The sequence below is a fragment of the Podarcis vaucheri genome (genome assembly GCF_965113315.1).
Source record: "Podarcis vaucheri genome assembly, chromosome: 5".
Lineage (NCBI taxonomy): Eukaryota > Metazoa > Chordata > Lepidosauria > Squamata > Lacertidae > Podarcis > Podarcis vaucheri.
The window spans coordinates 71,947,058-71,974,852 of NC_138763.1; the positions used below are offsets into that span (position 1 = coordinate 71,947,058).

At 45.2% G+C, this 27,795-nt stretch overlaps 1 protein-coding gene across 4 annotated transcripts in view; it reads left to right on the plus strand.

Annotated features, from left to right (window-relative positions):
• The first annotated feature begins 3,666 nt into the window (after positions 1 to 3,666).
• The window catches only part of ADAMTS14 (ADAM metallopeptidase with thrombospondin type 1 motif 14), a 70,633-nt gene continuing 46,504 nt past the window's right edge, over positions 3,667 to 27,795 (plus strand). For 2 of the 4 annotated variants that reach the window (XR_014219590.1, XM_082222014.1), the window contains exons 1-4: positions 3,667 to 4,016; positions 6,710 to 7,131; positions 22,082 to 22,235; positions 24,134 to 24,330. Coding sequence is in view for 3 of the 4 variants with exons in the window: in XM_082222014.1 (XP_082078140.1) it covers positions 3,929 to 4,016; positions 6,710 to 7,131; positions 22,082 to 22,235; positions 24,134 to 24,330 (861 nt within the window). In the remaining variant the exon portion in view is untranslated. The remainder of the gene's footprint in view (positions 4,017 to 6,709; positions 7,132 to 22,081; positions 22,236 to 24,133; positions 24,331 to 27,795) is intronic. The other 2 variants (XM_082222012.1, XM_082222013.1) reach the window with 1 other exon arrangement.

The following is a 27,795-nucleotide window of genomic DNA, read 5'->3' on the forward strand; positions in this document are numbered from 1 at the left end:
ACCACAAAGCTCCAAATTAGGCAAACGTGGTTTGCATGGTATCTTTCTAGGTTATCAGAAAGGTTCTTACAGAATAATGATGTCTGACTCTAAGACAATTAGGCTCACAAGAAGTGTTGAGTACAATGCCAAGTGGGGGGAGAACGTGGGAATTTTCCAATGTTATCCTGATGACAGTGATGAAACTGAGGATAAGCAACAGCAACCCACACCCACTGATGAAGGTTCTGATTCTGAGTCTGAAACTGAATCGGATAATTCAGAGGATTTCAAGAGTGCGAAAGCCTCTATGCGACCCTCTGAAAGCTCTGATCAGGAATTGGAAGAACCATTGTTCACAATAGGTCAATTTTCTCCTAAGAAGGAAGAGGAGAGTGTTGAAGACCAAAGGCTGATTCGCAGGTCACAAAGAGCCACAAAAGGCAGACCTCCAAAGAGATTTGCTGATGAATTTGCTAAGACAGCAGTAGCAGCTGTTAAAAGCTCCAAGAAGGTATTTGAACCTTCAAGTTTCCAAGAAATCCAGGATTTGGATTCTAAGGAAGCTGAGCCTTGGTTAAATGCAATGAAGGCTGAGCTTGATTCCTTAGAAAAGAACAAAACTTGGGAGCTAGTTCCAGTAGTTCCAGGAATGAAACTGCTTGGAAGCAAATGGGTCTTCAAAGCGAAGACTGACCAAAATGGCAAGATAGTCAGACACAAAGCCAGATTGGTAGCCAGAGGTTTTGCACAGGTACCAGGTGAAGACTATCACGAGACCTACTCACCCACGGTGAGGTATGAGAGCATAAGGCTTATGCTCAAGCTAGCTGCAGAGGAGAATCTACAGATTAGTCACCACGATGTAAATACAGCGTTTTTGTACGGATCTCTAGGTGAATCACTTTATATGCTTCCACCTGATGGCGTACAAATAAAACAGGGATTTGTTTGTGCTCTGAAGAAGTCCCTTTATGGTCTCAAACAAAGTGCACGGTGTTGGCACACAAAACTCACTGAAGCATTGTTTTCTCTAGGTTTTCAGCAAGGGAAAGCTGATCCATGTGTGTTTGTCAAAGAGGAAGGGCAAAAGAAGCTGTATTGTTTGTTTTATGTTGATGATATTTTATTCTTTTGGAAAGATGTCACAATGTACAATAATGCCCTAGCTCAACTGAAAGAGCACTTTGACATGAAAGATCTTGGTGAGGTAAACAATTACCTATCTCTGGAAATAGAGAAAGATCAAAGTGGTAACATTCTAGTACACCAGTCACGGAAAATTGCTGATGTGTTAAGCAAACTAAACCTGATGGATGCTAACCCTGTAGACACACCGATGACAACAGGTTATCAGGTAGAGGACACTGAAGAAGCATTTTCTGACACTACACTGTACAGAAGTGTGCTAGGTAAGCTAAACTTCATTGCCAGATGTTCAAGACCTGACATTGCTGTTAGCTGTAATTTGCTAAGCAGACAAGTTAACAATCCTACTGTTAAGGATTGGAAAGCTCTGAAACGCATAGCACGCTATTTGAAAGGCACTATGCATTACAGACTAAGATTTAACAATCAGAAGTCTGGTGGTCTTGAAATTTTTGCAGATGCAAGTTTTGGAAGTGACACTACAGACAGGAAAAGTACGTCTGGAGTTTGCTACATGTACAATCAGGGTCTATTTGATTGGTCATGCAAGAAGCAAACAACAATTAGCTTAAGTACTTGTGAAGCTGAACTGAATGCACTGTCTTATTCACTTAAGGATTGTGAATGGTTATTACAATTGTGCAAAGACATGAAAATTCCTGTCAAATGTCCAATCCAGGTTTACCAGGACAACAAAGCATGTTTGGCTTTGCTGAATTCGGAAGGTTGTAAGCAAAGCACGAAACACTTGCAATTGAAGGTGCAACATGCTAGGGAACATATTCAGAAGGGACTCGTAACGGTGTCCTATATGCCAGGTAATGAAATTCCTGCTGATGTATTGTCCAAGATTGTGTCAAGGGATCAACACTGTACCTATGTACAGAAGTTGGGTTTGTACTGATATTGTACGAACACGCTGCCCAGTGATGTTCACAGAAAGGGGGAGGATGTTAGTTTCAGCTCTCTTCACTGTGCAGCAAAGTGCTTGTCACAAGACAATGTTTACATTCCACAGTCAGAGTACTGTTGGGTTTTCCCACGGGAATGGGAAGCTGGATGTGACGTACACTAGTTTCCTGTTTCTCTCTGTTCTCTTGTTCGTTAGTCCGAGGAGAAGGACGGTTGCTTCTCTGCTCCCGCAGAGGCAAGATGCATGATTGTAATTTCTCTACAATGAACTGTAAATAAAGCAACTTAAAGCATGTGGCACGTACTATTCATCATTCCGTTGTGCAAATGGACTCTGCTATATCAACAGTCGTAAGGGTATGCGTTTTCCTGCCTGTGCACACCATTGGCAGTGGCTGCTGCAGGCTGCTGTGTGTGCAATGCCGAGTGCCTGATATCACAGCACAGACCTATCAGAAGGGTTAGAGCTAGAGGCATGGCTGCTGTTTTCAGCAGGAGGCATGCAAGACTGGATGTTAGGGATGCTTTAGCGCTGGGTTTTCTTTTTTCTAATTTTTTTTAATTCAAAGTTATAACAAAACATATTTTCCAAAAAAATATCCTTATTCCCCATTTTTTCCTCCCCCCACCCCACCCCCGACTTCCCTCAGTTCCAGTCTTTGGTTTCTCCAATAAAGCTATTTTATGTGTGTTACTTCTGACGCTACCTTATGTGGACTCATACTAGCTTTTTTTTTAAAAAAAAACAACAACACCAAAGGTTTGTTATATTTTAAGCCACCTGATGGATTTTTTACAAGCAGAAACTGCCATAAACAAATCTTTTCCTGGGGCTCAACGGTGCTTATTTCTGAGTAGCACATGTACAGAAACGCACTGAAGGAACTCAGAGACGGAGATGACTGCAACACCCCTCCCTCTTGAATGGGCTTCGGTAACTTTTGCAGGAAGTCCGAGCATCCCCAGGCTGGTAGAAACTTTGGAACGCCCCGCCCGTTTATGAAAACGGTGACCGATCCCATTTCTGAGGGGCTGCAACCAGCTTGGCTCGGACCAAGGCAGCAGCTTCAAACCTCCCAGGCGGGCAGGTGGGGACCTCGCCCCGCCAGTCTGCCAGGAGACGGGCAAGCGCGTCTCGCGCCCAGGCTGCGTGGCGACGTGCACGCGTGCTGCGCCTCTCTCGGGTGCCATCGGCAAAAGCCCTTGAAGCGGGGATGGGACGACCCTCGCCGAAAGTGGGGGGCGGGGCTTGGCTCCGGGGCCGGCCAATGGCAAGTGGCGCAGCGCTGGAAGCGCCACGTGCAATGGAAAGTCCTCTCTCTCTCTCTTTTTCCCCACTCTGCGAGTGCCTCCCGCGGGAGAGGAGGCGGCGGCGGCGAGCGGGCTGTGTGCAGCCCCCTCCCCTTCGTATCCCATTCCAGCCGGCGGCCCGCCTGTCACTCAGAGGCGTCGCCGTCGTCACGGCCCTCCCCGCCCCCGCCCCCCCCCCGCGGGGTCGGCTCTCCTCAGCTGGCAGCCGCCTCGAGAGCGGGAAGCGCCTCCTCCGCTCCGCCGGCCGCTCGCTGCGGCGCGCCTTGCCCCGTCGCAGTGCATGGAGGGCACTCGTCCCGGGCCGGGCGCAGCGCTGCTGGAGGAGGAGGAGGAGCGGCGCCTGCCCTCGCCCGCTGATAGAGCGCCCTTCTCGGGCCAGCAGGAGGCGGCGGCGGCGGGCAGGTAGGAGAAGGGAGAGCGCGCCAGGCTGGGAGCGCGCGGCTTCCCCGGCAGCAGCCCCTCCGGCGACCCGAAGGAGCCACTTCCCGCCCTCCTCGTCCTCCGCACCACCTCCCGGCTGTGTGGGGCTGGCCGGGCGCTGGAGTCCCCGGGTGGCGCGCCGGGCGAGCGTCCGCAAATGGATTACCCGCCTCTCTATGCGATGCTGTCTTGCTTGGTGCCGCTCAGCTGCTGGCTCGCCGCGGGCAGGGGAGCGAGAGCCCAAGGTAGGAAGGAGCGCGCGGCGCGGGGAAGGGCGCGCCTTTGCATCTCTCCGGGCTCCTTGCTCGCGTCCCGCTGCCTGCGGGCTTCCTGGGTGGGCGAGAAGCAGGAGGCAGGCTCCGGGAGGCGCGCTCTCGGTCCGCGATCCAGCAGCGCTGCCCGCTCCCGGAGAGCAAGGCTCGCTGAATTCAGGGCTTTCTGACTGGCAAAACGTGGAAGGATTCCGCGCCCCCCCCCCCGCCGCCCAGTCTCTGTTATCCTCACCGGCAAGCAAGTTCCACTGGGCGCCGGTGGTTCTTGCTGCCGCGTGAAACGGCGACCAGGAAGGAATGCAAATGCGTCTTCTCGCCAGCCTGACCCAGTGGCCCGAGAGAGATGGAAATGCTGGTTTGGTTATCGCGCGGAAGTGCAGTTCGGCGTTTTGTTTTGTTTTTGGCCGGTCATCTGTCGTCCATCTGATCAAGTACCAAAGTGTTGCACCAAATGCTGCGAAACAGCCAGGTTTCACATTTCCAGGCACCCGCTGCCCTGTACCCTGCCCCTGACTGTACCTTAGAGGTGGGCGGGGGGGGGGGAAATCCAAACAAAAACTACTCTTTGATGTTGACTTTTAGACATTCGAGATCTCTTTCGGCTAATCCTGCTTAGGACAGGATAAGAAAGGCAGATTTTGGGAGCCATTTTCAGGTGCCTCTGATTTCCCCACTCCTGGCTTTTAAAGATTTTGTTTCTTACAACAAAACAAAGCCAACAACCCCCAAAACTCTTTAATAAAAACAATTTTTTTAAAAAAATGGAAGGGGAGATCCAGCATTTCCCATATTACCAGTGACATGTTTTCTTTTCAGGACAGGGAGAATACCAATTAAAAACTCACAGCCCCACCCCTGTTCCTTATTAAGTTGGGATGGAGCCCTGAAACAAATGGCAAGCCCTAAACACAGAATTAAACTTATCACTGTGTTTTGGCTCTATGAGTCAGGTTTTCCAAATCAGCTTTATACCTCTGAACCTAAGCATGTTTCCTCCAAAGGCAGGTTCATGGATTTCAGCTGGATTGATGACATTTGACGGGTAGGCTGAGAGGTCTTTCCATTTACCTTGCTGCTCAAGTATTTTTAAACAGGTTCCATTTTAAAACCTTTGCTGCATTTGAAGGGTGCAGAGATGGGCAGTCAGTAAGGCAAAACAGTTTGCAGGAATAGGAGTGCATCACTCCAGAGATTCTTGTTTTTTTAAGATGGCAATGCTGTTCACCTCCATAGTGCATTTTTTAAAAAAGCTTCATTTTGACAATTGATGCAGTAGCTAAAACAGTGCTGTTTAAGCTCTGATGAGGAATTGGAATACAGAGCTAACACATGGGATTCTTTTGCAAGCCTTGCCAAAGTATGTTACAATGCTGACACACTTTTTTTTTAAGTTCGGTGGGATTCTCTACTTTAGAGGAACAGTGTGACATGGAAACTGCACAATGAATACTTTGGATGCTTGGTGTTAGCTGGGCATGCAAGAAGCATAAGGGCGTGTCAGTGTGAATTTCTTCTGCTGTGTTGAACATGCCCAGTTGACACTTTGTGAGCTACAGTTTATGAGGGGGAAATCATAAAGGTTTTGCAGGTGGAGGAAGAAGAGCAATAGCTTCCCACTTAACAGAACTGCCCCTCTCCAGAAATATCAATGTTTGCAGCCATCATTCTTTTGGCTTACTCTGAAACAAAAGTTTGAAGGTTTGTAGTTAAATTTAAGAACCACTATAAAAAAAAACTGGGTGAAGGATGGATAGAGGTAAAAAGTAAAGTGTCTCTACAAACCTTTGCAGGCCAACACAATTATGTAGTAGCCCACCCAGATATGTAGCCCTCGGCCCATGTGTCTATTCTGTTTGTGTTCCGCAGTTCCACATGAGCACGGGGGAGAGTGCATAAAGCACTTATGAGGAACAGACCTGAATTTCCTGAGATTCTCAGCTTTAATTTATAAAATGAGTTTCTTATAGGGGAGTGTAGTCAGACTTTGAGTAGGCGCACTGAAATTAATGGACGTGACAAACGTTGGCCCCTGAATTTCAGTGGGGCTACTCTTGAGCAAACTTCGTTGGCTACAGCCCCTTTGTGTGTGTGTTATAAACAAATCTCTAACCCTTTGGATTGGTGAGAACACACTTGTAAGTTTAGATTTTAAAAAAGCATGCCTCCTGGAACTTGTGTCTGGTGTGATGGTGGAACTGGGCAGGAGAAGACTTCAGTGCCCTGCATAGTTCCTTGATCCACCCACATGGTTAGCAAAACCAGCATAAGTTATGCAAAACACTTGAAATTGCAGAATAAATTTAAAACAATGAAATAGGTTTTGCAAATGTGTCTTATGTGCATTAATATATTCGGGTGCCAGAATTCGTCTTTTTGGTTGTAGAATTTTTATGTATATATTTGTCCAGACTTCATACAGCTCTGCCTTTGTGTTGCTACTGGATGCCTTGTGTGATAGTTCCTTCAGGTGGCTCACTTGGAAAGTAGTGTGACTTGCCATGGGCCAATGAATGGCTAACTGCAGGACTAAGCCCGTGAGGCTGGAGGTGTGCATATCTTGAGAGGAGCAAAGGCTTTTCAAACACACGCTTACGAAAAAGGGGTTTCCCCGCCCCGCTCTGCTTTGAATGTATTGAAGTATGTCTATCTGTATTTATTTCCACTAGAGCTGCTCCTGTCTGGAAAGCTAAGTGAATATGGTGTGATTGTGCCCTTCAGTGCAGATTGCCAGGGACGGTTCCTCTCGCACGTGGTGTCTGGCTCAGTGGCAGCAAGGAGGGGCAAAGCCACCCACCCTCCCGCTCCTCCACCTCACCCAGGCCGGCGCAGGGTTGCCCGCAGCACCTCCTTTCTGAACCAAGACGTGCCTGGGAATCGCTTGTACTACTTCAATGTTACTGTTTTTGGAAAGGAGCTGCATCTTCGCCTGAAGCCCAACCGGCGGCTGGTGTCACCTGGCGCATTGACTGAGTGGCAAGAGGACTTCCGGGAAGTCTTTCGGGAACCGCTGCAACAGGACTGTGCTTTTACAGGAGGAGTCTCGGGCATGCCAGGTGCCGCAGTGGCCATCAGTAATTGTGATGGACTGGTAAGCAAAAGCGGATTGAGTCTTCTTCTTCTTCTTCTTCTTCTTCTTCTTCTTCTTCTCCGCAGAAGAGATGAATCCCTTTCTCTCTCCTGTTTTCCCAGCCGTAGGACTGTCTTTGCCTTGTTACTTAAGCCCATCTGAGCCTTGCAAATAATTTTTTGCTATGAGTGTGTATTCTGGAATTCACCTTATATTTGTTACGGGTATTGGGGGATAAAGTTGCCAACTTCAGATTTCAAAAATTTCTGTTTCCTGGTTGAAGGTCTGGCAGATCAGGGTAGGGGAGTACCAGCAGGTAAGTGGGTGTGAAGGAAATTCCCATTGTTCTGCTGACATCACGACGTTTTCCTTTTTAAATTCAGCAGCCCTGCTTTTCATCAGCCCCTGTGCTGGCAGGATACAAAGTAAGAACACAACAGTCAGTTTCTCATGCAGCAGTGGGTGAAATAGAGCACGATGGGGCTATCTCACTAGTCTTGTGCCTTAGTGGGGCTCAGGGGAAACACTGCTTTTCACAAAAGAGCTTTACTCAAGAACTGTTGTTCATTTTATCAGACTTCTGGCTCTTACGCAGCACAAAATATTTGCTACTAGACAGGCTGGACTTTATTTTTGGTTGACAGGTAACTTCTCCAACTAGAGTGTCTTGCAGAATGGATAGGATAGGTTCACCTGCAACTATTGGTCTTGATAGATAAATCTCAGGGAACCACATGCTGCCAGCTTTAGGTTATTCCTCTGAGCATCAGCCTAGCTGCTGTTTTAAAGAGAATGGTAGCCTGCATGAACCACTGCTGGACCAGTTGAGGCACCTGCAGGCAATGATGACTTCAAAGATTCTGTGTTGATTTTCAGACTTTGGAAAATGCTTCCAAGTCACCTGCAGAATCCTAAAAATTTAAGTCTGGCAAGGTTTCAAAGACCTGCTTGGCCTCATGGCTTGTGGGACCTTCTTCATTCAACTTCTGATCCTGGGTACCATATCACAAACAGTTCTTGAATCTACTCTCAGTTTCCAGCTTAGTTTGCCATGGGGCAGGGGCTGCTGCTGTTGGGAGTAAAACAGGCTTCCTCAACCTCGGCCCTCCAGATGTTTTTGGCCTACAACTCCCATGATCCCTAGCTAGCAGGACCAGTGGTCAGGGATGATGGGAATTGTAGTCTCATAAAACATCTGGAGGGCCGAGGTTGAGGAAGCCTGGAGTAAAACAACTCTAAAGTTCACTTGCACTCTCAGAGCTAGTTTCAAATGTATTCTGGAGCTTTGTAAATGCATCACACAAGTGCAGAATTCTATATTTGGTACATAATTCAGCATCCTGAAAGTTTCAGCTTTTACGTTAAACAAAGTTTTTTTTAGAGAATATATTCAAGTGTTTAATGGTCTGTTGCCATCTATGCCATTTCCTTCTGTACTGAAACACACAACACACACAGAGTGAATATTAGGGTTCTGAAGGCTTGCCCTGTCCCCTTCTTGGGCTACTACTATCAGATCCACCCAGTGCCTGTACACTGAGTGTCACAGATGAGACCAGTAGGCGTACAGCCCATGAAGCCCTAGTTTGAAGTGTCTGTATACCGCAAAATTGGCAGGTCTCTGTGCAATTTTGATGCTGAACAAACAGATGCAGGGTTGGTTGAGTCAGTGCCATCCTAACATTGCATGTTTGACTGAACATCTGTGGAGGTCTTAAAGTGTACCAAGCGCACTGTGCAATGTACCAAGTCCTGTGGTTTTAGTAACAATATCCTATGTTAATTGAAATCTTTGTCAATAGCAAACCTATTTATGAACATTTACAAATATATGAGAATTTTGAAGGTATTTATTTGTTAGCTGCTTCTTCGTCATCACTGATTTCAAGTTAGACTGTATGGCCTTATGTGCCATACTTACTGGCAATTCAAAGGAGTGGGTACAGAGGCTCGGTTTTGCATGCCAAATACCATCTTGGATTTGAATTGGAAATTGGTATATATATATATATATATATTGTTCCGCTTCTTGTAGTAAGGCTCTTCCCTGTAGGTCCTCTCTACAGCCCAGTACTCCTTACATTTAACCATTTATTGTTATTATTTTTGTTTTCAGAGAAGGGGGGAAATGAGACATCCCCCCTCAATATTCTGCTAGTCCCAATATGAGTTTTGTTGCATCAGAATATAACAAGCAATACAGATAAAGTGGAGTATTAAGGTTATTCCTATGTGTACTAAGTGTTAGGCTATACTTAGGGATCTGATAATATTGCCCCTCCGAAAGCTGAGATGGCATAGTTGAATAGCTCGGTGATAGAAACGCCTGTCCAAGATTGCTATGGGAGAATTGATGAAGTTATATCCCAATGCATGGGTCAGTTTACAATGAAGAGGGTTGTGAGTTCTGGTATATACAGGTGGTGACCATTTTGCATGGGGTTCCGTTCCTGGCCTCAGTGCATGTCAGCAGACCACACATAAATCTGCCCTGCCCTCCTTATACCCCACCCCATTCTGCCCCCCCAGTTACAACCCCATTCTGCCCTCTTGTCAGTCCAAAAGGACCCAAATGCCAGCAGTCATGCACAAAAAAATAGTTGCCCCCTGTGTAATATTTCTGCAGGTCATTTCTGTTTCTGCAGAATAATCCCAAGAATTAAGCCCAAATTCAAAGGCCTTGAAGTTGACACATCTTTACCACAGCCCTGCCCCTTGTTTATCACACTGCAGTAGCCAAGTGTTTTAGTTACAGTTTTCACCCACACAAGAGGGCAGAAGACAAGACAGGTTGAAGGTAAGACTGGAGCAATGAGAAACGTAAGAGAAACTGACGTTGGTGGACTCATCCATGCCTAGCAAGGATCTAGATACAGACTTGGTCTGCTGTGGACTTTCCTAAACCTGCCAATTAGTTTTACTCACCCTGAGCCTGCAGGGGCACGGCGTGTTTAATAAGTAAAAAGACAGAGCAGTGTCCCTTTGAAGATAAAAGATCAGGTGAAAAACCAACAATAATTGCAGGATATGTAGGAATGAACACCTCCAGATGCTTTTAGTCCCTTACATCAGAATGCTTTTGTCCTTCTCAACTGTGTAATTATGAACATGGGATCCGATTTTCCAAAGTGGTTTAGGAAATTAGAAGTTCTAATTACCATGGAGTTGAAAAGCTAAGTCTTGTATCATTTTGCAAACAGCACTACAGCTGTAGCTCATATGCCCCTCAGCCAGCTGCTTGTCATTTTCTAGGCAAGTGAGTAAGCAAACTAAGGAGATGCCCAGGAGTCTTCATCTGGCCAGAGCCCTAAATTTCCCTTGCGGCCCCTATATTTCATTTCAGTGTCCAGATGTCTGCTGAGTTTTCTCCCCCCTGCCCCATGATTTGCAGAAAGGAAAGATGGTGATTTCCTATAGCCTAAGCAAGTGGTATTTGGGGGACGGCGTGGGGAATAGCATTCTTGTTAAATGTTTAGAATTGTAGCCATATTTTAAAGGGGGGACCAAGTCAGACAATTGAGCTCAGTACAAGAATTCTCCAGGGTTTGACTTCCCCATTTGTACCTTGAGATGCCTGTGACTGACATTAAACAGGCTCCCGCATTCTATATATTTTGTCAGATGCAGGAAAAGGTTTTTTTTGTTTTGTTTTCCCAGACATTTCCAGAAGGAGGAGTTTATTTGTGGGCAGTAACTGATATCCTTCGAGAACTGTTTTACCTGTTTTTACTTGCTTAAAACTTTTTTGTTTTGTTTTTTGTATACCTCTGTGGTGGTATTACGAAGCTTAGAGTTCATAAATATTTCTGATGAATAACAATGTTGTATCTAAACTAACTGGAAGGAGTGTAGTGACATTTAAAGTGGGGGAAGCATAACTTGTGAGCAGTAATAATATGCATTATCTGAATTGGGTACATTAACTAAATCAAGTGATTTCAGCCCCAGGTTCTTAATCACCACACTACCCTAGCAATTTCATCCAGGAAGGTTTGATTGCCCTCCCATCTGCTGGTGGGAGGGAAGCTCATCAGTCCCTCACCACTGGGACATAGAAACGTATTATGGTGACCTCACTTATTGGGGCTGTATCCAATTTGTGAGGGAGGCGGGTGGCGCTGTGGTCTAAACCACTGAGCCTCTTGGGCTTGCCGATCAGAAGGTCGGCGGTTCGAATCCCCACGATGGGGTGAGCTCCCGTTGCTCGGTCCCTGCTCCTGCCAACCTAGCAGTTCAAAAGCACGCCAAAAAGTGCAAGTAGATAAATAGGTACCGCTCTGGTGGGAAGGTAAACGGTGTTTCCGTGTGCTGCTCTGGTTTTGCCAGAAGCGGCTTAGTCATGCTGGCCACATGACCTGGAAAAACTCTGTGGAGGAATGCTGGCTCCTCAGCCTGTAAAGCAAATGAGCGCTGCAACCCCAGAGTTGTTCGTGACTGGACTTATGGTAACTGTCAGGGGTCGTTTACCTTTTTTTAGCCAATTTGTGGCCAGCTTTGCCTTCTGTCAGCATGTAGGGCTGGTGCTGAGGGAACTATTGCCAGTTCCCAATATGCCAGCCAGCCAGATTTAAGGTTTTTCTGTTAAGCATATAAAGCCCTAAAAAACTGGGGACCAGGATATCCCTATGTATCTATCTGTCCACTGTAGTTGTCTATGGGGACTGTCTTTGCTGCGCCACTTATACCAGAGATTCATTCTGTAGTGATTTGGACTAGGCCCTTCACTGAAGTGCCCCCTGCTCAGTGGATCATGCTGCCCAATGCAGTTAGACAGGCTCCAACATTGTATGCATTTTGTCTGATGCTGAAAACTTTTATTTTTACAGGCTTTCCCAGATGGGTGGGTTTATTTGCAGGCAGAGTTTGCTGCCATTTGATATTTTTTGTTGCAAACTGCTATGGTTGTTTTTTTTTTTTTTTTGCAGTGCTTAATATAAATTATCTCTCTCTACCTGAAATTGCCTCTCTTCTTGGCTGGTGCCCTTCCAGATCTTTTTAAATCTTAGTGAAATATTAGTTGCAGCGGACTGTTCTTTTGCAGCTGAGATTCCTTGCCTTATGATCTCCAAGTAGCAGTTTTTATCAGTTTTCTCGTATTTCACTGTCAGCATTTCCTGCCCTGTTTGGCGTGTCGTCCTCTTTACCTCCCCTCCTATTGATTTATTGAGGAAACACTAGAGAGGGCAGTAATTTTATCCATGGCACAATGTGTAATGTCTGTGCCAAACTGTCTGACTTTTCATTAAACGACGGGCACGTTTCCAGCTTGGTGGATTCCACTGTCTTGTATCGAAACAGACTATCAATGGAGGTTTGAAACACCCCCATCCACCCATTCAGTTATTTCATTCCATAAAACCTCTCCGTTTTGTTTGGATAAGTTTATTTTAACGTTTTCCAAATGAAGCAGCCGTGTGTGCTGCCTCTTTCTGTTACAAAATTGAGTTCATTCTGGCAGTGCCTGTCTTGTTGAGCGTCTCAGATAGCTGCTTCAAATTATACGAATCACTGAGTTGTATTCCCAAAGTATCCTCAGTCACAGCAACTTTTCTGTGTCACACATTGGCTTAAAAAAACTTCTAAATGAGAGCCATGTTGTTCAAATGAGAAAGATGAAAGAACTGGGCTCTCAAGTGATAGTATCTACAGTATTTGAAGGACTAAACCTCCCGTTCCCTAGGCATGGACAAGGGAAACGTTGGTGTCGATAAGACTACAAACATAAAGGCTTTTGGTTTATTTCCTTCCCTAAGGATAGGAGGGGGGAACAAAAGAAAAATATTGCAGTATTGGCTTTTTAATGGCCCACATGCAAATTATATTAGAAGGGCAAGTGAAAAGTGAGCACAGACAGCCTGGAGAGCATCACAGGCTGCACTGGTCCTTGTTGTCACCTTCTATTTTGGGATTGCATCCAAAGCACACTGGCAATTGAGAACCTCCAGAAACAGACATAATCACTTCAGTGGCATAATAGTTGGCCGTGTGGAAAGTTGTGCCCTGAGATCCACTGGAATAGTGCAAGTGCTTGTGAGGAGAGCACTTTTCAGATTGCACATGGCTTCTGTTAAGTTGTGGGTAGACATAGCAGACGACACAGCGATTCTTCCAAGGCAGCTCTTTATTTGTAAGCTGGAACAGAACTGGCTGAGGGGCTCAGTCAGCCTGCTTATATAGAGCTCCAGAACAATGTAACTGTTGCCATTTTCTAAAGCTACCCAATCACTGAACGTCACTTTCGATCCTTCATTTGCATACAAACTATCCAATCACTGAACGTCACTTTCGATCCTTCATTTGCATAACTATCTACAGTATCCCCCTGCTGGGCCAGGGTGAGAACTTCAGTACATAACAGCTTCATCAGCACCTCTAAAGGGATTTCTGACCCTAAGTGACTGCATGCTTTGCTTCTGGTGTTGGTTCCATTGTAGACGATGTTGGCACAGAAGAGGGCTTTTGCTTCCCACCCCACCCCCTTGTGGGCAAAGTCTCCTCAGCTTCAATTAGAAATGATCTGGCAATTTATGATCAGCATTGGCAAACACTTGGATCTTTTCTTTTTTCAACCCCCCCCCCCCAATTATACATGCACAACTTTTTTCTGATCTATGCATGCTCTCTCAGTGTTGGTGGGGAATGGCAAAACATTGCCTAGGCAAAGGCTGGGATTTTAAAATCCACCAGGCTGCTATATACTGGTGACTTTCCCCCTCTGCATGATTGGTTATTGTAGGTCACCTGCACCAGCAGACCAAACTGGAAGGCACATGCCAATATTTTTACATTGATTGCCTTGTTAGGTTAAGTTTTAAATCGGTTCATTGGTCTGCTGTTCATGATGCAAGGGTTTTGTTTTGTGTTTTTCAAATAGTCAGACTTAGACTTTAATTTAAAAAAAATTTTTTTTTTTGGGTAACAGCCAATTTGGCTTTTGTGAGAGATTGCATGTGTGTGCCTGCACTATATTATTATTTTTTCCTAACAAGGAAATTCCAAGCCAAACTGATAGCTCAAATCACAAATTAGGAGACAGGGTATTATTATTTTTAACTGCATACTCAAAGTCGAACTCTTTGTTTCAGAAATCAACAAATGCTGGGGATGCTTCTGAATATCTCATCCAAATATCCTCTGGAATTTTCTGAGTCACCCAGTCTTGCTTCTAAGGAAAAACCAGCACACTTGGAATTCCCACTTTTTCCTTGAATGAATGAATGAATGAATGTGTATTTTGAACATGGTAGGGTGCTTGTGCAGTATGTGGCGGCTTTTAGTTCCTTGAGTTTCTTTTTCTTCCCCTTGCAATACTTAACTGATGCACAGTGCTTTTTATCAGTCTTTATGTGATGGTATGTGTAATTGCTCCAAGATACTTTTTGTGTGGAGTTTTTATCATTGCTCAGAAGTTCATTGATGTACCAGTGGAAAACCACACGATAATATTTTTTTCAGACAATCATACGATTTCTTGTTTTGCAATGTTTCATCGAAGTATATGTGCACTGTGGTGACAGGGGACTGTGCAAACAAGGTGAAGCAAGTGAAACTGACATCCCTGGTGACGGAAGGATGGAAATAAGAGCTGGGAGGGGACTATGGCTTGGTGCCAAAATGCATGTTTTGTACACAAAAGATCCTGAGTTCAATCCCTAGTATTTCCAGGTGGAGTTGAGAAAGATTCCCGTCTGAGACCCAGACAGTGTAGAGACGAACCATTAGTCTTAGTCTATATGGCAACTTCCTACGTACCTAACTTGCTGAATTCCTGGTGTTGGATCGAGCTTGGAGAAACACTCTGAAGGAATACTGTTGAGTCTCCCGGCCTCGTTTCTTCTTGTTTTCATTTGTGCACAAGCTGGCAAAACATGCAAATAAAGCTAGCGTTCTTTAAAATGGGCATACTTACAAAATGTTAAGTGCCCAACTTCCCTGGCAGGAATTGAATGGGCTGCTCTGAGGTCTTTTTGTTTTTTTAGAATACTCTCATTGTAAGTGAAAAGTGCACACCAGTCATTATTCCATTTACAGTGTAATGGGAACTAGCTGGAGTTTGATTAATGGATGGGGATAGGAGGTTGCAGTTAACTTCCACACGGCCCTTTACAAACATTGCTGTGTCTGCAGCTGGTACAGATGTTGCTTAATAACTGCCTTACACAATGTTCAGTATGTGTGGCTGTTTTAACTCAATCCTATTCGCTCTTGGGATGTGCCAAAATGGGACTCTGGCTTTCAGGAACGCTTTCTGCAATAGGGAGTGACAATGAAGAGCGTAGAAATGTTCACCAATTTTGCAAGACTCCTCTATCAGGAATGGAAGGACAGTGGCAGGTGGAAAAGCATTGGCCTCATTTCCTTGTTCGGTTTCCTAGCCCTGTGACATCTCACGTGCCACGTGAGTCCTGATCGGTTGGAATTGGTTAAGAAGGAAATGTCCCACGTTTTGCTGCTGCTGTGGTGTCAAAGAGGGAGAATGCAATGTGCTGGAGGAGGCTGGGGAATATTTCCATAATATGAAACATACCGAAGCTGCTGAAAGATCATTCAATGAACACATAGGAAAAGCAGTGATATGTACATTGTACATTGTCTTTTGTTGGCCCTGGGGGTGCCAATTCTTGAAATAAATTGTTGGTTCCCGAGGAGGGTCAGGGCCAGTGTGTGTGTGTGTGTGTGTGTGTGTGTGTGGATAGGAATGCTTACCACAAAAGCTGTTTCCACCTAAAGTTGACCTGCCCACATTCTGATGTTTCCTTGGCAGGGTCACACTGACCTGTGATTCAGTATGTACTTATCTAGAGCTGGATCCAATTTGAAAATGAATGCCAGCATTAAAATTAAGTTCTGCTTAGTTGTTGGGGTGGATTAATGAGGCATACAGTGCGAAAGTTATGTAAAGTAGGGTAGTAATGGAAGCTGTCTAAGATGCAAACTTCAGGAAGTAGAGTTTCCTTCCCTTATGCCTATGGACTAATAAAGACACTTGTAATAGAGTGGGTGAAACCGGGGAGGGGGAGGGAGGGCGGATTATCAAGCATGTAATCCAAAATAACAAAGACTAACTGTGCTTAATTTTTGGTCGTACTGGGTGGAATTCAGTGTGGTGCTAAGGAGGTTGTTCCTACAGTGCAAGCATTTCGCCTCCCTCCACACATTGTTCTGGGGGGGGGGCATTCTCACAAGCCCCTAGAGTGGATTTTTTTGGGGGGTGCACAAGGGGGGAAAGCCCTGTTGTGTTAGCAGGGGAGCCCTCATGCTGGCTTCTGCTAGCAGAACAGGGTAGTTTAATACAGCTCAGTGTATTCAAAATAAGACCTACCCTGTCTTGAATGAGTGGGGGAAGATATTTACTTCCATCTGCTGGCCATGCAGATGCTGGATATTTGGTAAGCCAGAGAATAAGGTATGGTTGCCCTGGGCGCAAAATTGCTAGGGGCACAAAATTTCAACATCTGGTGCTTCCTCAATTCAGCTGCATGCTTCCGTCGTTGGGGTCCATTGAAAACGGCTCTCCATGCGAACCAGGAAGTGACCTCTCCATACAACAGAACAACTCTTCATTGCTTATCTCTGCAGCTGCGATCTCCTGGATGACGTGGACGTTATTAGGCAGTTGAATGCACATGTGTAGCTCCCTCCTACCCACTTTGCGCAGCCCTAGGCACTAGCAACCCATGCTAGGCCACTGCCCCCACCCCCTGACCCATCAGACATGCAGTTCTGCACCACATGCTGCTTCTGAACATTTAGACTGGCTTTGTGTGTACAGTGGTCCCTCGGGTTACATATGCTTCAGGTTACATACGCTTCAGGTTACAGACTCCGCTAACCCAGAAATAGTACCTCAGGTTAAGAACTTTGCTTCAGGATGAGAACAGAAATCGTGCACGGCGGCAGGAGGCCCCATTAGCTAAAGTGGTGCTTCAGGTTAATAACAGTTTCAGGTTAAGAACGGACCTCCGGAATGAATTAAGTACCACTATACACAGAACGCTTCAGGGTTTTTATCTTACTGTGTACTGTTGAGAAAACCCGCGTCAGCCTAGAGGCTGGAGTCCAGTCATATGCTCATCCCCTCCAAGCCAACTAAAATGTTTGAGACCCAACTTTACCAAGAAGGCTGGCAGGGAGGTGCTGAGTTTGGCAGGGTCTACTGAAGCATTGCCTACTAGCCTCCCGTGCTGGGGGCTGCCAGGAGCTTCTGCCAAGCCAGTCTCTCTTTGGCTTGGGGCTGGCTCCCAACTCCAGAGCTGCTCAGCTGATGAGATTCCAGCGGAGAAACGTGCTTGGCTGAAAAGGCTGGTGCCAGGCCCATTGGGAGAAGAGAAAATAAGGGGGATTAGGCTCCTGTATGGGATCATTTTGGGACATTTCGTAGCCATGTCTGCACCTTTATCCCTCCTCCGAAAAGGAGGGAGAAATAAGGCAATAGAACAACTTTTAACACCCCCCCCCCAATTTGCTGTTGTTGCTTGTCTTCTGAACAAGCTCTGTTATGTTGACAGTGTGGTGACTTCTTAGGCTTTCTCCCTTTGCCATTGACATATGCAGTAGAAGAAGCTATAGACCAGGGTTTCCCAAACTTGGGTCCCCAGCTGTTGTTGGGCTACAATTCCCATCATCCCAGACCACTGGTCCTGCTAGCTAGGGATGATGGGCGTTGTAGTCCAACAGCAGCTGGAGACCAAGTTTGGGACACTTCACTATAGACACTATAGACCTTGTGATGTGGGAGTAGGCCTCATTGAACTGTGTGATGCTTGTTCCTGAGAAGGCTGCACAGGCAATCACACTGTTAGTGCATCGTCCTGTTTGTTTTAAAATTGCTCTTTTTCTGCCACAACAGCAAAAAAAGAACCTGTGATATACAATTAAAAATGCTAGAACTAAAACCAAACTAACTGAAATGAACATTTGACTAATAAGATAATTGAAAGCACACCAGAATTTCACTATATCCAGTTAAAAATGCTTAACCCCCCTCCCTTTTTAAAAAAGAACTACTGCAAGATGTGTCATTTAAATATGATTTTTGGGAGCCTAATGACATAGGAAGAGCCGCTGCTGCTGCAGACCAAAGGCCCAGCATCCTATTGTCACAGTGAAGAAACTCACAAGCAGAACTGGAGTTCAATAACAATTCTCACTCCTTGCGATTCCCATAAACTAATGTAGAGGCAGGTTGCCTGCTCCAATAGTGGAGGTAAAATAGACTAGAGGCCAATGATTGTCAGTGAATTTTGCCAATCCTCTTTTAAAGCCATGCATGTTCATAGCTCTGTACTGAATTTTCTTTCCTGGACAGCACAGCAGAAAGTGTACACAAGCCCATGACCTCAACACTCCCATTCATTCTTGCAGATACATAATTTTAAAAAGGTTTTGTTTCTCAGGCTGGCTTGAACAGTGGGGTCAGTGTGAGCCCTTTCCCTGGAAGTAATTATTATTCCTAGCCCAGGAGAGGGGAGTGCAAATGAGGCAGGTCTTCACAAGAACACTTTGGTGATTGCAAAGGTTAGAGGTTGTGTCTCTGTGTGTGCTGTTTTCTAAAAGTATGATTCTAGGTTCAGGACCAACATTGCGTTGGTCCACTCATTAGCAGAGGCCCTGTGCCACCTGCAGTTCGGTGACCTTAATCTGTTCAAAGGCAGCGTTATAACATGGAAAAATAGATTGCCCAGTAGGGAGCAGATCATTAGAATCAATTGTCTAGACTGTTTTTTCAGTCATCCCAGGAAGCTGACAAGTGTGTAACATGCAACCTGCGCTTTGCATTCCATGTAAAGGTCATAAGAAAGGGTTGCTTGATGCTTTCTTGCAGAAATGCAAAGGAGCAGGCAATGTCGAGGCAACAAATCATATAAACACTTACTTGGGCTTAAACCCCATTGAGATCAGTAAGGAACTTACTTCCATGTAAGCATGTGTGGGATCAAACTTCATCAGGTCCCAGAAAGTGTTCAACCAGATCAGTACACTGCTCACTATCCTTATGCACTTTTACTTAGAAGTCATTTGTACTGGGACGCGGGTGGGCCTGTGGGTTAAACCACAGAGCCTAGGACTTGCCGATCAGAAGGTCGGCGGTTCGAATCCCCGTGACGTGGTGAGCTCTTGTTGCTCGGTCCCTGCTCCTGCCAACCTAGCAGTTCGAAAGCACGTCAAAGTGCAAGTAGATAAATAGGTACCGCTCCGGCGGGAAGGTAAACGGCGTTTCCATGCGCTGCTCTGGTTCGCCATTAGTTATGCTGGCCACATGACCCGGAAGCTGTACGCCGGCTCCCTCGGCCAATAAAGCGAGATGAGCGCCGCAACTCCAGAGTCGGTCACAACTGGACCTAATGGTCAGGGGTCCCTTTACCTTTTACATTTGTACTAGTCAATGGAGACAGTGTCCAGATGTAGTAAGGAAAACCCAGAAAGAGCCATGTTGAGGCCAAGGCCCATCTGGTCCATCATTCTGTTCTCACAGTGGCCAACCAGATGCCTCTGGAAAGTCTGCAAACAGGGCGTGAGGGTAATGGCAACTCTCTCTATTTGTGATATCCAGCAGCCAGTGTCCGGGGGTGTGCTGCCTTGGAAAGTGGAGGTGGAACACAACCACCGTGGTTAGTAGCCATTGATAGTCTTATCTGATTTGTCTATTCCTCTTTTGTGGCCATCTTGTGAAAGCAGCTTCTGTAGTTTAAGCATGTGATGTGTGAAAGTGAAGCTTTCTTTTGTCTCCTGAATCTTCCCGCATTCATGGGTGTGGAGGTCCTAAAAGAGATCAAGGGAGATCTGGTCTCTCTCTCCCTCCACTCTAGGGTGCACTCCTTTTTGATTTGCAAACAGTGAAGGGAGGGGGAGATCTAGGGTTGCCATATTTTGAAGAGCAAAAAAGAGGATGCTATGATGACTCTTATTTTAAATACCCCTACTATATGTAGGCTATAGAAGCTTTGATATATTGTTGAGAGGGGTCTGGCAGGAGAAGAGAAGAGGAAAGTAAGTCTTCAACCACCAGTTGTGCCTATGTCTCATCCAGAAAGTATAGCCAGAGATATTTTGGCAAGTTTAAAAAATCCACCCAGACAGAAATTTCACCCCTGAAAAAGAGGACATGTCATGGAAAAAGAGGAGACATGGCAACCCTTGGGAGCTATTCCTTGTTCCCACTTACTGCAGTTTGGAGCTCTAGTGCTGCTTTGGATGGGTAAACTATTGAAAGGCGGGGAGGTTTTGGAGGTGGTGGTAGGTGATAGGCCTATATTGAGCTCTCTTCATTGATGCTAGCACAGTATAGAAACGAATTTGCACACGTGTATAACTGTAAAAAATAGAAGAAGGGAAACTGATGGTCATATAAGGTATTCTGAGCTCACCCTAGCTGCGGTACATTTATGGTACCAATATTCCTTCTTGTGTGTATAGTCTAGACTGACTTTTGCCAACCTGTTACCGTGCTGGCTGGGGCTGGTGCAAGCTGCAGCCAAAACATCTGGAAGGTGGCAGATGGGTGAAGGCTGGTTTAATATAATTACATTCCACCTGTACTACATAAACCTCCACTGCCCAGCTGTTTACCCCAGGCAAAGCTCGCTGAGCATTTAATATTCACGTAAGTGATTTTACAGTGCATTCCTATGAACTGCCGCCTGCTTGACGTGCAAAATTAGTTTATTACTGCACAGTCAATGTGAGAGCACTACAGTGACTCTTCCAACTCTCTGGCAGTGCAGGCAAATCACCCATTGTTCTCAGGCCTTATTTCCCAGTGTGGACAGACTGGCACGTATTGGCAGCTCTGCGGCAATGAATTAACCCAGGACTAGAGGCCACCAAATATGGTAACATGGCCAGTGTTAGTTTCGAATTCCCAAAGCGTTTGTTGGCTTAATAGGGACAAAAATGTTTCTTGAAAAAATAGTCTGGATTGTTGCAGAGCTTCAAAGGATACCGCTGATGTGTGTTACAAAAGAGCTTTTTCATAGCCAACAGATGAAGAAAAAAGTGGGTGGTGATTAGGGAAAGTCAGTGACCGCTAAGTCAATATTAACATCCTTGCCAAAATCTTGTCAGTCTGCAGTGTGTGATTTGATTTCCTTTTGATTGTCCAAAGCCTTAATCAGGTGGAGTTTCAGAATAAAACTGATGGGCAGCCTCAATGCTGATTTACTGGAAGCGCAAGGCTTATTTCAGAGTAAAGACATCTGGTATCGCAAGGATTTCGTGCAGCAACTCCTTGGGCTGGGGGTATTCACCAGTGTGATGCTCTGCATTTCTAAGGCAGATTCTTCCTGAAGCATTCAAAATGTAGCATGTGAACTGAAATCAGAACTGTGATTAACCAAAACCCAGGGAGGCATTTGAAAATGGAGGGGTTGACATGGGTTCTCTGCCAAGTTGCACGTTAAGAAGACTAGTTGGAAAGAGTATAGAGGATCCAGCAAAACTTGTAATGGCACAAATGAGGAAAGTTCACACAATCACCAGGAGTTATTAATAGCACCAGAACTACTGTTGTTATGAATGTCACTCTAAAGTGCATAATAGCACCTTTGATGGCACATATTGGTGTCTTGAAACGATGTTTATGTTACCAGCTACGCCCCACATGCCATTTCTACTATTCTGGATATTTGCTTGCATTTACGGACCCCTGATGTCTGGGCTTGTGATTTGTTGTGTTTTGTCTCTAATGGAAATATGCACAAATTCCCAGTGCTATAGTGTTTAATACAGCAAGAAAATCACAACACTGCTACTCCTTTATCAGCAAGAGAAACTATTTGTGGTGTCCAGCCTTGCAAATAGTATAAATTGCATGATCACTGAAGTTCTGCATTTTCACTCCAGAAGTTGGGAGGTTCCAGGATATGTCAATAGTACTGCTGAATACATAGGGGCCAAACATGGCTTTCAAACTGACATCACCAGTACACACTTCCTTATTTTTCTTTTGCCGTTTTCTTCCATGGCTCTCCAGGCAGGCCTGATTCGTACAGACAGCGGCGAGTTTTTTATTGAGCCCTTGGAGCGAGGGCAGTGGGAGAAAGAAAAGAACGGGAGAGCTCATGTGGTCTACCGTAGGTCTACTGTCAAACAGAGAGCAGAAGCATACAAGGACCACCATAATGAAGGTAAGTCTTCCTGTTGAGATGGATGCACATTTCCAGCACCGTGTCCATGGCTCCCACACATCCATTTCCAGATAGATTTGACACGGAGGCACTATCTGCTTCCGTAACAGTTCCAGGACAGAAAAAACATGATGCCTGAAGAGGGACTCTTGCCAAGGTGGTGTTTGAAATGTTGTCCATTTCCCCCCACCATTTCTCCACAGGAAGCAGAGCTGGAATCCTGCTTGCTTGCAAATAAAAACCTAGTGCTCATTAGCTTGCTTTTGTCCCTTACTGGGAAAACACACATTTTCTCTTTCTTATATGGAGACTCTGTTTCTCCCTCTTAAACCTTCCAGATGCTTTGGTAGAACCAGAAAGGCAACCACTAACTCTATGTTCATATTATCTGCTCTTTGCTTTGCATAGTTTCTGTTTTTGTGGGTTGTGAATCGTAGCTCATATACAGTGGAACCTCGGTTTTTGAACGTAATCCATTCCGGAAGTCCGGTTGACTTAGGAAACATTTGAAAACCAAGGATCGAAGGGCGGTCTGCAAATTTACAGAGAAAATTGAGAAAAATACAGTGGTAGCTCAGTGGAAGCCGGTCCATTAAAAACGGAAGCATTTACTTCAGGGTTTCTGGCGTTCGGCTTCCAAAATGTTTGGCAGCTGAGATGTTTGAAAGCCGATGTTTGACTGTTCTGCTGTTGGATTTTTTTAATGATTATAGTCTTGTTTATTGATTGAGGATTTCTATTTTTAACTTTTTTATTGTATGCTATTTCTGTATTGGGGGATGAATCAATCAATCAATCAATCAATCAATCTATATGCTTACATATAGAAAGCAAAAAGGCATAGCTTCTTCTCCTTTTAAGAGCTTCAGGGCCTGGCATCTTTGAGCAGATACAGTTTTCCCCAGGACTGACACACTGTGATGGGAGAAGCTTCCTTCTTTCCTGGAGGACAAAGAGAAACACAGATTGCCTTTGTCAGTCACCAAGAAGTTGTTGCACATACACAGAAGAGATTTATTTGTGTGTGTGACAAAAGTGCTCCAGAATTCTGAAACCATAAAATCTCAACATATGCAACTCGTATTCTTAAGCACTCCCTCTGGGTGGAGAGAGGTCTAGGGAAAGTACTGGTCTAGCGTTCTTTTGCATGAGAGAGTACTGGAGATTTACTTTGTCTAACAACTGGTTTTTATTTACAAATATGCAAGCAGAGCATAGTAAAAGCTGACAGCACAACTGCTAATCCTGCCCCAGGTTTCCCAGCCATCAGCATGGACCTCTGTGCCCCTTCCACCTGCTATACCCAAGCTCAAAGCTCTCAGGTCTTTCCACTTCTTTCTGTGTCCAGATTCAGAATGCAAAACTGCTGTTAGCTGTTTCTCTGCCCTTTCAAAACTGACAATGGTGGAATTCTGTAAGCTAAGGCCATCAAGGAATGTAAATTCCAGTATACATGGCAGGGCAATACCTATTCTTAGGCCAACCAAAAAGGTCACAAAATAGTGTTCAAGATTTGACATTTTGGTTGACCTAATAAATAGTCTGGCCTTACTATGTATTTTGGATTTTTTTTCTTATGGGCCAGCATGGCTACCTTTTCCCTGTTTAAGGCGCATTCAGGCTTTCTGATCCAATTCTTGGTCCCCAGCAGGCAGTACTTTAGACACAGATTATAGTGATAGCTTGACTCACAGCAATTAAGATCGTCCGAACACTACAGTATATATGTTTCAGTGTGAACATAACTTGCATGCTTTGGCTTGTGGTGTATGTGTTTCGAGGTTGTTTTGTTTTTTTGCAGAATAATAAATTTTAGAGACCAGAATAACTACTGAAATTTCACAATTGTACCAGCAATAGTTTTTTAACCCCTTTATCTTTGCTCTCAATTTTCCTAGTTCCAGGCTTTAGCCTAGGTCAGCTCCCAAACACACTGAACCTAATTGAAGAGCAGGTTGGCGAAGCAGATCGGAAGAGGCGCCACGCCAAGAAAGATGACTACAACATAGAGATTCTGCTGGCCGTGGATGATTCCGTTGTGCGATTCCATGGGAAAGAACACGTCCAGAATTACGTCCTCACCCTTATGAACATAGTGAGGCTCTCTGTTGTTTTATTTTAACTGTTACAGATGGGGACTGGAAGGGAGGGCTGCATATCCACTAGTCACATGAGTGTGGATATCTGCTGTTTGCATCGGATGACGTAGTTTCACTGTGTGAGCGCACATATGTATCCTAGAAGTCTGTGAGGCCGTAATGGTGCATATTGTGAAACCTTCATGTCTTATAATGGCATTTGATGTTGTGTTCGAAGGTGAGGGGCCTACCCAAGCGAAGGATAGTTGGATTGGCTCAATGGCCATTTCCCTGTCGGATTCCATGGGCTGGGTGGGTGGGAAAGTGGTTGTCGGAGCAGGGAGTTGCTCAGATTCTCTACAAAGGAAATCATGACTCTTGATCAAAAGGTCTGATCAACAGTTAGTAGTAACCAACTGTCAGATCCTTCTGGCACCTCAGTTACTGTTTTCGTGGGTGAAATCTTTCAGATGATGTGAATCCCCATTTAAAACTCTGGCTATATATAATGAAATTTGTCGGAAGTGACCAGCTAAAAGATGTTTTGCTTGCAGTTTTACCAGAGGTCAGACTTCAGCAAATACCAGAGCAGCTTTGGAGTGATTTCAAAAGAAGTGGTTCCCTTTTTGGAGCAGAGGTTCTATCCTAGCATCAACAATGACAACAGATGTCATCGTGATGCTAGGATGGATGCTTTTAATTAATGTTTGCCAGAGAGATGAACTCCCTGCCATATTAGGGACCCGAGCATTCACCTTGGCTTGCCCCTCAGATTTATACGCCATTTTATACGCCAGCTGTGTTTTAGAACTACTCTGCATAAACGATGTGCTTCTACATGTGCAGAATGGTTTGTTTGCTATTGGTTCATCTATTATTATTATTAGTCAATTTATTAGTTGCTTGCCCTATAAAGGATCCTCCAAGTGACTTACAACCATTTTAAGGGCACAAAGTGCAGCATAAAAAGAACAATACATTGCGTTAAAAATCATTCAGGAACTCGTAAAACAGACCCAGTAAAACAATAGCAAAAAAACAAACAAACAGGAAAAACCATCAAAATATTAAAATCGTAACTTTGTCACATGGCAAAACGTAAATGCAAAGACGTCTCGTCTCCCTATAAACTTGATGTTTTAAATGAGGTGCTTTGGAAACCCTCCCCTTTCAAGTGCACCAATTTGCTCCTTAAACGAACCCAAGTTGTAGAGAAGCGAAGGGGTTTCCGCCACTCCCTGAGCCTGCGCTTGCCCCTCCTGTGCAACTGGGTGTCATGCATGATGTCATTTTCCCCAGCTTCTAGAGGACGGCATGAGAAGCTTGAAATTGTCAGGTTTAATCAAAAGCTTCATTTCCAACCCCATTTCATGGTTTATACTCAGCAGGGAACGCTTTTCACTCTGTGAAATGTTCAGGATGCTGGGTTGCGGGGGGGGGGCGGCGGGGGGCGGGGAGGAGTGGAAGAGAGGCAGCTGCCTTTTCAGATGGAAAAAGGGCCCATTGGAGAGCTTAATGAGATAGAAGAAAAGATCGGTAAAAAAGGAGAAAACATGACCTCTGTGGGTAAGATGCAAAACGAATAGCTTGCTAAAGCATTATTTCCTTCACCAGCCTCCAGGCAGACCTTTTTCTCTCCTTCCTCTTTGTCCCTTCTTTTAGTTCTGACACTTTCTTTTCGCACCCTTGTCAAGTCTCCCGGCACTTGGTGAGCAACACCCACCATTTAAGGGCCTCGTCTGCTAGTTATCCATCATTGCTGCTGACCTTTCAGAGGCTTCTCTTTAGACTGGACTCCCACCGCGCCACTCGGGGGGCCTCTCACTTCAAAAGGTGTTTTGGCCTAGACCGCTTCCCAAGCAGTAGTCCCCCCACCCCACCCCACACGCAATTTGACAAGTCTCGCTCTCTTCTCAGTACTGTTACAATAGTCCCCAAATGTGGCTGAGGTGGAATAAAATTAAATGGATGCAAGCGAACTCCCCAGGGAGTAAGAGAACTATTTGTTTTCAATAAGTCTTGTGGGTTTTTAGCTGCCTTTTGCCTGCAACCTTATGTACATCGCTGGGAGATATTTGTGGTTAAGCAGTCTATAAATCTTTCTGAATAAGTGGGACGCCAACTTCCTTCTATTTTTTAAATGCCACACAACTGAGAACCAGATTCTTTTAGTACGCTAACAGCCAACAACCATCTTAACCTCAAGGGGTTGCTTCTTCCCCCACTTCTCTAGGAGGTCTCCCTGCTCCAAATATTCTCTCAACTCATTCACGGCACAGGAACATAGGAAGATCAGCTGCCTTATACTGAGGCAGGCCATTGGCCCATTTAGCTCAGTATCGTGCATATTGATTGGTAGAAGGGTTCTCATAATAATCTACCCCAGCTCTACTTGGAGATTTTGGGAATAGAACCTAGAATGTTTTGCATGCCCAGCATGTGCTCTTATCTCTGAGCGAAGGCCCTTCCCCAATAATACTTCTGTGTATTCTTTCCCACAGCTTCAAGTTTCTTCCTTTGTTTGATAGGGTTAGATCAGCTGGCAGAGGGGCAGGTTGCTGAGTGGCAACCAGGGTGTGAACCTCCTTATCTGGAGGAGGTAGTCTTTGCTGTGAAAAGAATGCAGGAAACTTATGTTTTAATGGGTGTTTGGAACAGTGAGCCCAAATTAATGGGGTGTTAAACTTCTTACCAACTGCTGACGGTTTGTGACTTGTTTTATTACTGCTTTTAGCTGCTGTGTTGCTGGATATTTTGCATTTTTAGTTGCCAGCAGGGAAGGGGCCTTATCATTTGGTCTTTTACGAGGCATCCCGTTTGTGGGATGGGAAAATTTCGTGTGCTTTGGATACTTTAAATTGTCCTGCAAATGCTGAAGTCTTGTGTGCAGAGGAAGAAACCATTGCAGGAAGGAGACTTCGACATGTGGGAGTGGAAGATGGGAGGACGCCGCAGGTTAGCTCTCCTCAGAAGCAGCTTGTTTCCTTCTTAAATCGGAAATAGGTTAGAGGAATGCACAGCTGAGCAGAATGCCCTTGTGCTTTTGTGGGGTGGGTGACCCGGGGGGAGCAAGGCGGTGTTCAGAGTTCATCAGAAAGGAATACAAAAGGGAGCCATGCCAGCAGCTATAAATCACAGCCTGACCAAGACCACACAAATGAACACTAATCCTGTTAGTTCAAGGCAAGGCTGAAGAGGGAGAGCCTTGGCGAAGCTCTTGTCAGATTGTAAGAAGAAAGGATTTGATGAACTGGTTTCTTGGGTGAGTAGAGAGACCACAGTGTTAATGGAGAGAGAGAGCAAGGCAGGGCTTAAGGGAGAACCAAGTCTGTCTCAAGAAGTCTTTTGACAGGTTTGAGATACAATACACTGTGTATTATTTTAGCCCTCAAGGGCTAAATCCTGCATGGGATATACTCTCATATAGGGCTGCCTTGAATGGAATTGAGCTGTTTTCCTCAACTATAAACGCCCTGAGATTT